Source organism: Buteo buteo, chromosome 7, assembly GCF_964188355.1.
Source record: "Buteo buteo chromosome 7, bButBut1.hap1.1, whole genome shotgun sequence".
Classification (NCBI taxonomy): Eukaryota; Metazoa; Chordata; class Aves; order Accipitriformes; family Accipitridae; genus Buteo; species Buteo buteo.
In genome coordinates this window covers 30,307,247-30,319,645 of record NC_134177.1, presented here as the reverse complement: position 1 = coordinate 30,319,645, position 12,399 = coordinate 30,307,247, and the positions used below count along the sequence as shown (strand labels likewise).

The 12,399-nt window shown below is 39.6% G+C and overlaps 1 protein-coding gene across 14 annotated transcripts in view; it reads left to right on the top strand.

The window, feature by feature from the left end:
* GIGYF2 (GRB10 interacting GYF protein 2) overlaps nt 1-12,336 on the top strand; it is a 77,989-nt gene extending 65,653 nt beyond the window's left edge. For 8 of the 14 annotated variants that reach the window (XM_075032090.1, XM_075032091.1, XM_075032089.1 and 5 more), the window contains 10 exons: nt 990-1,091; nt 3,903-4,061; nt 5,271-5,507; nt 6,111-6,233; nt 6,878-7,081; nt 7,209-7,414; nt 7,719-7,873; nt 9,168-9,337; nt 9,724-9,871; nt 12,023-12,336. In XM_075032090.1, the coding sequence (XP_074888191.1) occupies nt 990-1,091; nt 3,903-4,061; nt 5,271-5,507; nt 6,111-6,233; nt 6,878-7,081; nt 7,209-7,414; nt 7,719-7,873; nt 9,168-9,337; nt 9,724-9,871; nt 12,023-12,090 (1,572 nt within the window). In that variant the 3' untranslated portion in view covers nt 12,091-12,336. The remainder of the gene's footprint in view (nt 1-989; nt 1,092-3,902; nt 4,062-5,270; nt 5,508-6,110; nt 6,234-6,877; nt 7,082-7,208; nt 7,415-7,718; nt 7,874-9,167; nt 9,338-9,723; nt 9,872-12,022) is intronic. The other 6 variants (XM_075032095.1, XM_075032094.1, XM_075032093.1 and 3 more) reach the window with 2 other exon arrangements.
* The last annotated feature ends 63 nt before the right edge of the window (nt 12,337-12,399 follow it).

The window sequence follows — 12,399 nt, the reverse complement described above, 5'->3', positions numbered from 1 at the left end:
AATGCCCTGTAAAGTAGCACGTGAATAATAGGTGAAAGTAATAAATAATTTTGTCCTTTACAGTATTTTCGATGTGCTTTGGTAGGCAGTTGTGAAGCACGTTTCCTGGTTTAAGAATCAGACACTTCTGAGGAAGCCTCTAGAATCTTTAGCTTTATTTCTAAGATAGTCATAGACCTCAATTCACTCAGTGTTTGGGTTTTGTCACTGAAGATCTATTTTAATAGGCTGCAGTATGATATGTAGTTGGCTTTCATGGTATCTTTAAGAGTCAGGTCTATAAATAAATGGCTCCTTGCTTTAATCTGTCTATTTTGTGTACAGCAAGTCATTATGGTATACAGTGGAAAAGCATCCTTTGATGCTTGAGTTCAAGCTTTACTGTAGCATTAAAGCAATAATATACTCAAAAGTTGAACTTTTGAGTTAAGTTGCTTTAGATCTGTTTTAATAATAACTAATTTTTCAGCTGATCACCTGGTAACTCAATGTGTGTCATCCATGGTGGCTTCAAATAAATAGACTTGGGTTGTTTCTTTTCAGACTAACAGTTTTGCTACTATGTGTAACTTCTTAGAAATGTCCATTAAATTCCAAAGTTTTTTGTCCACTTTGGATTTGTACAGTAAACAATCTGACTCTCCCTTTCTGAGATGTCATGGGAAATAATTATTTACGAGGAGGAAGCAGAATGGGGTTGAAAATCAGTAACAGCAAGTGTCTTAGTTCATTACCAATTGAATAATTGCCACAATGCTTAATTCTGAGCAGTAATGTCTTGAAAAGGTAAAAAAAGAGTTTACGCATTTCTCTGGAAAGAGAAAATAATACTGTATTCTGTATTTTTTAAAAAACAAACGAAACTGGTCTAATATTTGAATCTGACTTCTGTACTGGAAGGCATTGTAGAATCAGGGATGAACTGATTTATTAGCATGGATTTATACAGAGGAGATGATGCTTAACAAATTTGATTAACTTCTTTTGAGGAGATGACAGTGAGAGCTGAGAGGGGTGAAGCAGTAGACTTAATCTGCCTGGACTTCAGGAAGGCTTTTGATGTAATACTGCATAAAAGACTAGTATATAAGGTTAGTAAATATGCTGTTGATGGTGAATTCTAAATAAAAAAAATAACTAATAGAAATTCAATTCTGTAGGATGAAATGTCATACCAAATGTTGAATCCAGTTCTGTTCATAGTTTTCATCAATTACTTGCACTGTAGAATTGCAAACAGTAATGCCCAGCTTGTGTAGCTCCTGTATTTCTCTTTTGTTTCTGGTCTGATATCTTCTATTTTGTAATGATTGATCGCTTTGAGGAACAAAATTTGAGGTTTAATAATTAGCTAATAATTGTGTTCTCTGAATTGTATCTTTAGTGCTCCATTTCAAGTACCTGGTTCAAAGATGAGATCCACAAAATGAAAAGATTTGTAAGCCCTAGTAACATGGACAAGTAGAATTGTAGGTGTTACTAACTGAAAAAAAATCTGTAATATTTTATTTAAGAATGCAGAGTCTATTGAAATGAGGATTTTCTGCAATATTATAGATAACTTTTAAAAGACCTGAAACAAGTTGGCTGTACAGCAAGACGTGTGGTTGAAAACAATTACTAGAAAAGATGCTAAAGAATATTGGGATTCTCTTGGAGCAGGAAGTCAGTGGCAGAAAGCTGGAGAGCTTTGAAAGTTTTTGGTTACATGCTCAAACAAAAACATTGAATAATAAGAAGATACAGAAGTAAATATTTAAGGCAACCTTTTCTATAGGTGTGAAGAGTAGGAAAAAAGAATTACATCAGCCATGTGATTCCCAGCTTTTCATAATCTTGCAGATTCTTTTTTTGTTTTACTCATGTTGGTACAACACTGTTCATCTTCAGTTCTCTATGGGAGAGAAGTGGGTTTTTTCCTTTTTTTTAATTGCTGTCATTCAACAGTGTCTCTCCTGGCATGCCTGAGCAAGAAAGAGATCCCTACAGCTTTATTAATGGCAATTCTAGCCTCATTTCCCAAAGAGAAAGTAGGGCAGAGATGTCAATGAACTGCTGATGTATAGGAGGACTTGGTGACTTTGTTCATCTCTCTCAGGTACTACATGTTATGTCAATGGCTAGTGCCGAACATCCCCCCAGCCTGGCTGGCCCCTAGGCATCCTGAGCCGAGATCCTGGTGTGTGGTCTCTAGTCAAACAAAACAGACTGGCACACCTCCAGCCTCCTCAGTAGACTTTTCAGTAAAAGAAACAACAAGCAGAAATTTTTCAGCACTTGTACTGGGAACACTTGATTACTGTGACTTGAGTGCATGTGTCCCAAGGCCCAAGTTACAAAAATGGTCTAGGTGTTGTGTGTTGTGCTTGAAGCTTTTGTGAATATGACAAATCAAGGACTTGATTAGTTGAGAAAACAATTCGCAGACTACTGTTTTATGTCCAGCTAGTGGAAGAAAAACTTACACTTACTGCACTTACATTACTACTTGGCTTGCAGCCAGCACCTCTTCAGTGCCATAGGATTACTGGTAAAAAAAAAAAAAATTCTGTCTACTGACAGTTATATTGTAGACATCTGAAGTTAGCCAGGGTCAGAGAAACCTGGTCTAGTTGTTCAGTGAACTGTACTGCAGTTTATCTATGCTGTGTGTATATGAAGGTTTGGTATCAGATTTAGTAAAAGGGTCTTAGATTTCAGAATTGACTTCCTTGATTTACCAGAGTTCAAAATTTATATCTGTGCTGCAAAATTAGTCTCCCTTCATTCTGTGGATAATGTATTGCTTATAAAAAAACTTGTAAGAGTACAATTGCACAGTACTGATTGTTCAAAAGGAAAATGTATTTATGAAAGCTTAAAGTTCATGTGCAAAAAGTAGGATCTTTAGGTTGAGCTGGTAGGATAAGTCAGAAAGTGGAGAGAAGAATAGGAGGGATGAAAAGCAGAGTGGCCTTAACACAGTTGCTGGACTTCAGAGATCAAAAAAGGCAGCAAAATCCAAGGGTATTTTATGCAAGGCAAAGTCAGAACTGGGGCGTAAAGTTGCACAGATGCACTCCTATTTAACAATATACAGGAAGCCAGCTGAAGGCTGGTTGTGCTCTATTCCTCCAAAAATCAAGTAGCAGAATGGAAAAATTTCTGTTTATCTTGATCTTCAGAGCAGTAGGAAAGGGTGCTGAAGTTTTATTGACTGAAGTAAATAATTTTGCTACTTGGAAAGCAATTTATTGGAAGCTATTTAAATAATTTAGGGATAGCCCAAAACTAAAGCCCTCAAGACCTTTTGTTGCCTGTAGTGTATAGGAAAAGCCCAGTCAAAGCCCTTTCACAGAGTTCCACATCTCCGCGACTTCCAAAGGTTACAGTTTTCTTAAGCGCACTGGGCTGCTTCAGCTTATTTCTGGTGTCTGGATATGTGGTTTGAGTTTTGTAGTGCACTTTAGTCAGTGTTTAGAAACTCCTTTATAAGTAGGAAAAGCTTCCAACTTACAGCTGACACCCCCCCCCAAAAAAAAAAGAATTAATGATACCCACACCCACAGATTAAAATACATATATATGTTCAAGTACACTTAGTACATATCGGAAAGAGGAGTCTCACCCTTTGTTTTCATTCTCAACACCATTCTTTTTAAAACCAAAGATATGGAATGATTTCATGTGTTCCTTTTTTTATTAAAATAATTCATTTATGTATGAGATGCACATTGTGTCAAAAAACTTGTTAACATGTGGGTCTGGAGTGTTTAATATAATTGTTTTGGTAGTGCTTAGCCTGGAGCTAAGGAACTTTTCTTGAGGCCATTTATCTGGCCAGACCATGTTGTAGTCTGTGTTCTGATGTGATTCATCAATAAAATGGCATTTATAGATTCACATTTTGTTCCCAACTCCAGGAGGAGGCCCTGAGGCGACAACGAGAGCAGGAAATTGCACTAAGGCGGCAGCGGGAGGAAGAAGAGCGGCAACAACAGGAGGAAGCACTTAGAAGATTGGAAGAGAGAAGAAGAGAAGAGGAGGAAAGACGGCAACGAGAGGAGTTAATTCGTAAACAGGTGAAAAATGGCAGAAGGGAACTATTATATTTAATTATGGAGGCTGCCAGAATGAACAGGCTTTGAAACTTGCATCCGTGCCTGAGGCACCCATCAGTTTTGGTGGAGGAAGGCAAAGTTTGTAGACAGTATCAAGTGAATGAAAACCAGGTTGTTTACCTGTATCCTGATTTCAGACAAAATAATCAGAATCCAGTCTGCCCTTTGGAAAATAAATTTGTGTTGAATGAGTGTTTTCCTTCATGTTTGAACCTTAAGAATGGCTTTGCAGCATGGTATTTCTACTCCTTTCTTCAAAAGAAAGGCAGACTAGAGTACAAGAATAATAATTTGTTTTGAATTGTCACTCTCTGAGCCTTTATTATAGAATTGTTATCTTTAATGTCGTCTGAGATAATGAGTTTTGCCAGTCTTTCTGTACTATGCCAAGACTATACCCATTATAAAAGTTTCAGCTTCTTTCTTCCCGTTTCTTGTCTTACTGTTAACAGGCTTTTTTCCCCTGGGGTCAGCTTTAGAAGTCCGTATTGGGGAACTTGAGCTTCCAGCCCCCAAATTGATACTGTCACAGTCGCTAAATCAAACTAATTTTGAAACATGATTGGCTTCACATTAATTTCCAGGTCCATTTCAGAATTGCCAGTTGTTATTTAAAAATTTGTTTTCAGGGGCCTCCCTTGCAAGACATTCATTGCCATTTCTGTCCCACCACACAGTCATCTCCTTTGTTAGCAGAAGCATCTTTTCCTTTGCAACTCTAGCGTTGAGTAACAACAGTAACCATCACTGCCTTTGTCACCTGTTTTCTTCTTTCATGTCAAAACCTCTCCTTCCTTTAATCCTGTCAAGTTTTATTCCACTGAAAATGTAGCAGTACTTGACTGTAAGTAGTATAAGCAGGTAGAAGCTCAGACTGAAAGGTGTGTAACTCCTAGAAGGAAAGTGGCATGAAATTAGCTACTCTGAACTAGGGAGATGTCATTCTCTTCCAAGTTCCTTGGTGGAGCAATGGCAAACTTATATTTTTAGGTGGTATAGACCATATTATTGGGCTTTCTTGCCTGACAAAGGTAAAGGTAAATGAACAACCTAAACAGCACAGATTACAGATACAAAGGTCTCTGTTCTGTCAGAATGTCAATACCACAGAGTAGGAGTAATTTAGATTTTCTAAGTCTTAGACTTAACTCCTCTTTATGTCCTGGGAAGGAAGAGGAGGCTGCCAAGTGGGCGCGTGAAGAGGAGGAAGCCCAACGGCGCCTTGAAGAAAGTCGGCTACGCATGGAAGAAGAGGCAGCCAGACAGCGGCTCGAAGAAGAAGAGCGAAAGCGCAAGGAGCTGGAACTCCAGCGCCAGAAAGAAATAATGAGACAGAGGCAGCAGCAGCAGGAGGCTTTACGACGGCTGCAACAACAGCAGCAACAGCAGCAACTTGCACAAATGAAGGTAATGTGTCTCTGCAGTCTAACTTCCTCCTTCAGTTCAGTGTAGGAAGTAAAACCACAGCTGAATTCAGGGTTGTCTAGACTAGCTTGAGCAGATTGGGGACGGTTGAACTATATGGAGAAGGAAGAGGGTAAATAGTTGACTGTGAAAAATGGTGGGAGAAACAAGAGGAAGATAAGTTACAAAATAAAAAAGGTTCAGTCGATAGAAGTGTACTAGAAAGGGATTCGCAGATGAGTACAGATGTTTATTCTGCTGCAATGAACAAGGGCCAGTGCAAAGTTTCTAAAGTCTGGAGTTCCTGAAGTCTTTGAAATCAAAATTGATGGCTATTTTTCAGGCAGTGATGTGTTACATTATTCTTGATACGCTGTGTCTTTGACCCTATGATACATCAGAGGGCAATTGAAAGAAACATAGTTTATATGTTGTACTTTTTCATACTTAATTGTACCATTTTATACTTTCCAGTGTTTTGTTAAACTTTAAAGGTGGCCTTTCTTTTCCCTTGTGCTGTGGGCTTACACTGATTTTTCATGATTATACTGCAGCGGTATTCTCTAAAATGTTTTGTAATTCCTAATGATGTGGTTTTTGGCCCAGCTCCCTTCATCTTCAACCTGGGGTCAGCAATCAAATTCAGGAGCTTGCCAATCCCAGACCACACTGTCATTGGCAGAGATCCAAAAATTAGAAGAAGAACGAGAACGGCAGCTTCGAGAAGAGGTAAATAGTAATAGTAATGGGGTGTAACTTGTTAGTGGTCTCAACTGTGTTACTGTTTAACTGTCAAAGTTATTAGAAGGAATGGTGAGGATGAGGAGTGTTTTTTGAAATAGCATAACTCAGGTAAAATCCTACCTTTCGGGTGTAGGTTCAGTAAGTACTTGTTTGAAAGTTTTTATAGCTTCTTAATACAAGTATCTGAAAGAAGGGAGAACTGTACTCTTTTAATCCTGGGAGTATATTACGTTCACAAAACAATATAAAATTATTTTACATCTGTACTCTAATATGTTTGCAGATATGCACAAGACCAGGGCAGTTTGGGGCAGGGGGAAGGGTTGAAGGGGGCAGGGGGTGCAAGTGATGGTAGGAGAGAAGGTATTCTTCCAAGACCCCAAATGCTTAACTGGCTGCAGTTATGATTTGACAAATTTATTCTGTCCTAGGCTAATAAACAATTTGTATTTACTGGTTACTTAGTGTCTCCCTTTTTGGAGGAACTGTGATGGCTCAAAAAATAATAGGTCAGCCAAACTCCTCCAGGAGAGAGTGATATCAGTTTAAAACCAGCTTCCCAGCTAGACTTCTGAATAGTAATGACCTTTTGAAAGTATGGACAAGCGTTTTTGTCTTGCATGCAACAGCAAAGGCGTCAGCAGCGTGAACTAATGAAGGCCCTCCAGCAACAGCAGCAGCAACAGCAGCAAAAATTGTCAGGCTGGGGTAATGTCACCAAACCAACAGGCACCACCAAGTCCCTGCTGGAGATACAGCAGGAAGAGGCAAGGCAGATGCAGAAACAGCAGCAACAGCAGCACCAGCAGCCGAACAGAGTCAGAAATACTACGGTATGTATGGTATTTATGTAATCAGTATGCAGAGGGAAACAGTACATGACAGTTCTCCATGTCTATTCATTACTGTTCTGCCAGGTCTGGTGCTAATAACCAGGATCTCTTTGTTATGTTTCAACAGCACTCTAACCTGCACACCAGCATTGGGAATTCAGTGTGGGGCTCCCTAAACACTAATCCCAGCAACCAGTGGGCATCTGATCTAGTCAGTAGCATCTGGAGTAATGCTGATACCAAAAACTCAAACATGGGTTTCTGGGATGATGCAGTGAAGGAAGTGGGACCTCGTAACTCGACCAATAAAAACAAAAGCAATGCCAGCCTCAGGTAGGAATTGGGGAAGGAGCGTTTGCAAAGAAAGGCTACGACTCCTGAGATGATCACTTAGCAGTTATAACATCTTCGTCTGTTTTTCTTTTTTTTGTGTGTCGCTCAGGATTTGTTTTGACAACAAAAATAGCTAATAGGTGACCATTCACAATTTATTTTGTCATTTACATAGAAAATTAGTTGGTTCTTAAACAGCGTTCACACCTTGTAAACTAGTGAGTCTTGTAACATTGTACTGTATACTGTACTGTTCGTAAGTCTGGTAACTTATGATTTATTATAAGTGTTTTCTTTACCTCAGTAAATCTGTAGGTATTACAAGTAGACAAAACAAGAAGGTGGAAGAAGAGGAGAAGCTGTTGAAATTGTTCCAGGGGGTTAATAAAGCCCAGGATGGATTCACTCAGTGGTGTGAACAGATGCTTCATGCACTCAACACAGCCAACAACTTAGATGGTAAGAGGTGGGGAGGAATGTAAATGATCCACTGTAAGAAACAATATCCAGTTTGTTTCCTGACCAGATAGTTCTGAGGGACAGTAATGACATCAAAGTAATGTTTTTAATACAGTCAGCAAAATGGCATCATTAAATAGTGGTCCGAAGAACTGGCTGCATCATCTTCTCCATGGTTTTTGTTGGGCTAACTATAGCAAATCAGTGGGGATTGGAAACAGATTTGAAGTCTGCCACCCAGAGCTCTGCTGAGGTTTTTCGGTGGTCATGGAAGCATTATCAGGCAGGTGGATGAGGATCCAGTTAACTTTTAAGTGCAGGCCAAATTATCAAATGTCCCTGTGCAAAGCTTTTTTTGGTGTGAAACTGGTTGGGTTTTGTACTAATTCTGCTGGAGGGCACATAGAGGAATGCCCAGCCTGAGATCACAAACTGATACCTTCTTGTACTACTGCCTCCAGCATCTGCACACTGCAAAGTTGTGGTTCTGTGGGACCCACGAACCTGAGTGGGGAACAAGAGCTGCGCCAAGAGCCAGAATCACACCTCACACAATTGCAGTGCCACAGCTTCCCTCCTCTTAGAGGAGAGACACTAGAAGTGACTTCTTGGCCTCATCTGTGATGTACTAACTACCTTCATCTGGTGTCTTGGGAGAGGCTGTGGCCCTGCAAGGCCATCATGGGTCATACATCCACAGTGAACTTCTGTGCTTCCAAGGCTACTTTGTGCCACAGGCAGCAGCCTGTTGTCCTGGTGTCTTCCTGGCTCATGATTTGCTTTACCCTTCTCCGTGTTAAAATAAAACTCAGTGCAACAAAGTTAGTCTAAGGAAAAAAAGCTGGTAAAGACACCTTGCAAGTGAGCTAGCTGTTGAACTTCAGGTCCTTGCAGGTCAGGTCAGCCACTGTGGAGTGTGATCTGTTGTGCTTCAGCCAAAAAGAGATTGTACTGATGACAGCTCTGGGAGTAGTATTTTTCATTTGGGCCTGGCATTAAATTTGAACATTAAAGCTGGCAGAGACTCAAGCTGATGGACTAATATACCCATAGGATTGTCAGTTTGTTTTTCCTTCTCATCACATTAGCTGCCTTTCTTATCCTTGCTTTGACTGCAGAATAGATGAAGCATTCTGTCATAGGGCTTTACTGTAGGGAACTCTGGAGGGGAAGCTGTTTGCCATGGCTACTAGATTAGTGAATATTTGAAACAGAAATCCAAACTTTGTGTTTATTGCATGCATGTGTTCACATATCAACATGCATTCCCTCACGGTCTGCCTTCTTCTTGCAGTTCCCACGTTTGTTTCTTTCCTGAAGGAAGTGGAGTCTCCCTATGAGGTCCATGATTACATCAGAGCCTATCTTGGAGATACTCCTGAGGCCAAGGAGTTTGCCAAGCAGTTTCTTGAGCGCCGTGCCAAACAGAAAGCCAGTCAGCAGCGGCAACAGCAGCAGCAACAGGTAAATCTTACTCGCTACAGTGCTTAGGAGCAGTGTATAGAGACTATATTTGAGTCTGAAAGAGGCTGCATTTCTGCTGGATTGATAGGAGGATGAGCAGGATTTTACAGGCCATGTGAAATACAGAGAATAAAGCAAATTTCAAATATTTACTGCAGAATCAAGTTTCCTTTATAACTAACAGTTGGGGCCAACTGTAGATCAAATAGTGTCTTAACACACTAATCCAGGATATGCTTTAGAAAGATGAGGTAGATGTGTTAGATGGATGCATCAGTGGTTAGTGCTGCCACATGTGATATAGGAAGTGCTTTGGGCTTTCTGAATGTTTTCAATATAAATAAACCAAACTTAATTGCACTTTATAATCCTGCTTTGTTTTCTAGGATTCAGTGTGGGGGATGAACCACAGTTCGCTACATTCGGTCTTTCAGACCAATCAGAGCAACAACCAGCAATCCAATTTTGAGGCTGTGCAGAGTGGGAAGAAAAAGAAGAAACAGAAAATGGTTCGTGCAGATCCCAGCTTGTTAGGTCAGTTTTAATTTTTATAAATGAATGTTTAGTTTGGGAAAAGCCTCGTGGAGTGTAGAATTCCTGTTAACTTTAAATGGGAATATTGAATTCGAGCAGAAAAGGTAGTTGTTGAAGTGTCTTTAGAATTTGTTTCAGTATTACTATTTTAATGATTCAAAAAAACTCTTTATCAGTTTCATGGACAACTTCTGTTGAACTTTCCCTCATGAAAAGGTCTCTCCAATACCTTGGTTATTATCTGGAAACCTTTAGGTAGTTCAGGGATGTCAGTTAAACTGCCTTTCCTCTTTTGAGTCAACCTATGCCTATTTTATTGAATTAATGAATTTAATGAATTAATAAAGCTTCTTGAGGCTTGCCTTTCTTCCTTCCTACTTTTTTACATGAGCTAACCACCCTAGTCAGAAATTATGGCAAAGATTTTATGGAAAAAACAGTCGAAAAGTGGTCATAAGTTTTCAGTTGGAGGCAGTGGAGATGATGACATCATTAGTAGTCCTTCTTTTATTTGTTTATTTTTTATGTTCTCTATTTTAATTTTTACGTGAGGATGGTAGTTAACTAGTCCTTATAGCATTGATGGAAAGGTTTTTTTAAAGTGGCCTTTAAGATACAAGGGCATCGTGTAAGTACCTGAGTAGTGAGCATTGTGGAATGTAATATGGCACTGTAGTATTCCTGTAGAATAAATGTGTCTACATTTGTGCTGTGTGATAAAAAGGAAACTTGGGTACCACACTGGGCTGGTATTTGTTGTGCTGGTGCTACTTAGCTCATATTCATGTAAAGCAGCCTGGTATTAACCACTTGGAAGTCACTGCTTTTTTTAAGGCTCTGACAGAGCCCTGCCTTTGTTTTTTATGTTCCCTTTTTGTTCTCGACAAAATCAATACTCTTCAATTAAATCAATGATTTCTGCAATGAAGTATATTGAATTTTTCAGTGGAATCCTGACTTATGCCACCCCTAGGTGCCAATCCAATGAGTCTGATATGGGTCTTCAGTTGAATAGTTTAAAAACCTGCTCATGTAATGTGAAATCACCACATACAATTAAGTTGTTGCAACTGTAAGAGAAGTAGCACGTGCAGCTTCTTAAAAATCAGTACACTTATTACAAATAATTCCAAAACCTTTTAGGTAACATACTGCCACGAGAGGGAGCCAGAACAATTTGCTTAAACCTACTGAACAGAGCACTGTTTATCTGTTGAAGATAATGACTGTGAAAGTGGTTTGTTTTCTAGCACAGAGCAAGCCTACATAGCAGTCTCAAGATAATGAAATGTCAGGTTTGTGTTTAGTAGCCTTACACAGGAGAACTTTCTCATACTCCATGTGAGGTTGGTACAACTGTAAAAATTGGATTTCAGTAGGAAAGTTGCATATGATATATTGGGTTTTTTCCTTGTAGCAAGTGTTCTTGCTTTTTTCGCACACTTTTCTCACGTGCATCATGTCCTCAGCACTTACGATTAAAAGGTTGGGTACAAGTTTAGGTGCATCTTGAGCCATCTGCATAGCACTATATAGCTTTGTACATTTTCATGTTGTACTCCTGAGATAGAAGACTGTAAAAAAAGCGTGGAAATACATGGAATTACCACTAGATTTCATAGGTAGATGTATTTAGATGTTAAAGTAAGGGGTAGAATTGCTCACACCCCCTGAAATGCTGAGCATGATTCCACACTTGGATTCTGAGTTCACAAAATGTATATTTCTGCCTCTTGGACCATATAAGTACAGTATTGATGGGGACTTCCAAGTACCAGTTGACTCAAACTTGCTCCTTTCCAAGATGTTGCTGAGCCATGTTGCCACTGTGCCTAGACATGCCTCATACTAGCTCTGCAGATGACATCTTGTGTCAAATGAAAGTTGAAACCAGTCTTCTGCTGATCTGTTTTTAAAGACTAAGTGATGCTTACCTAAATAAACAATTGATTGTCTTCGATTTATTAAGGGAAAAAACAGAAACAGTTTGGGTAATTATATCTCTAGCCTTACTGAATTTCCCTCTGAGTTTTTATTAGATACGTATTATTCACTTTATCTTACACATGCTACTGCATGTAACAGATGTATTGCATCAAACACAATATACCACATCCAGATTTTTAACACAAGTCCTTCTTGGTTTTACAGGGTTTTCAGTGAATGCCTCATCAGAGCGGCTCAATATGGGAGAAATAGAGACTTTGGAAGACTACTGAGCATGTGCAAATCAACTGGCTTTTCCTGCATCTGTTAACCATGGATTCTCCGTTTCGGACACAGTACTCTCCACCATGCGTTCTTCTTTGCCTCGCAGTGAATCACAGAATCAATCATCTCAGGCTGCTTCCTCTGGCCCCAGCAAACCCTTTCTGCCCAGGACTGCACAGGCGTTGTTCCTACTGTCAGCCTAGAGTCGTGTGGACTTTGTTCAGAGTCCTGGGAGGGTGGGAGATAGGAGGATTCATTCACAACAAGGCTGATTTGGGCAGCAAGCTTTCACTGTGCTGTGATTTCTTCTGCTGACA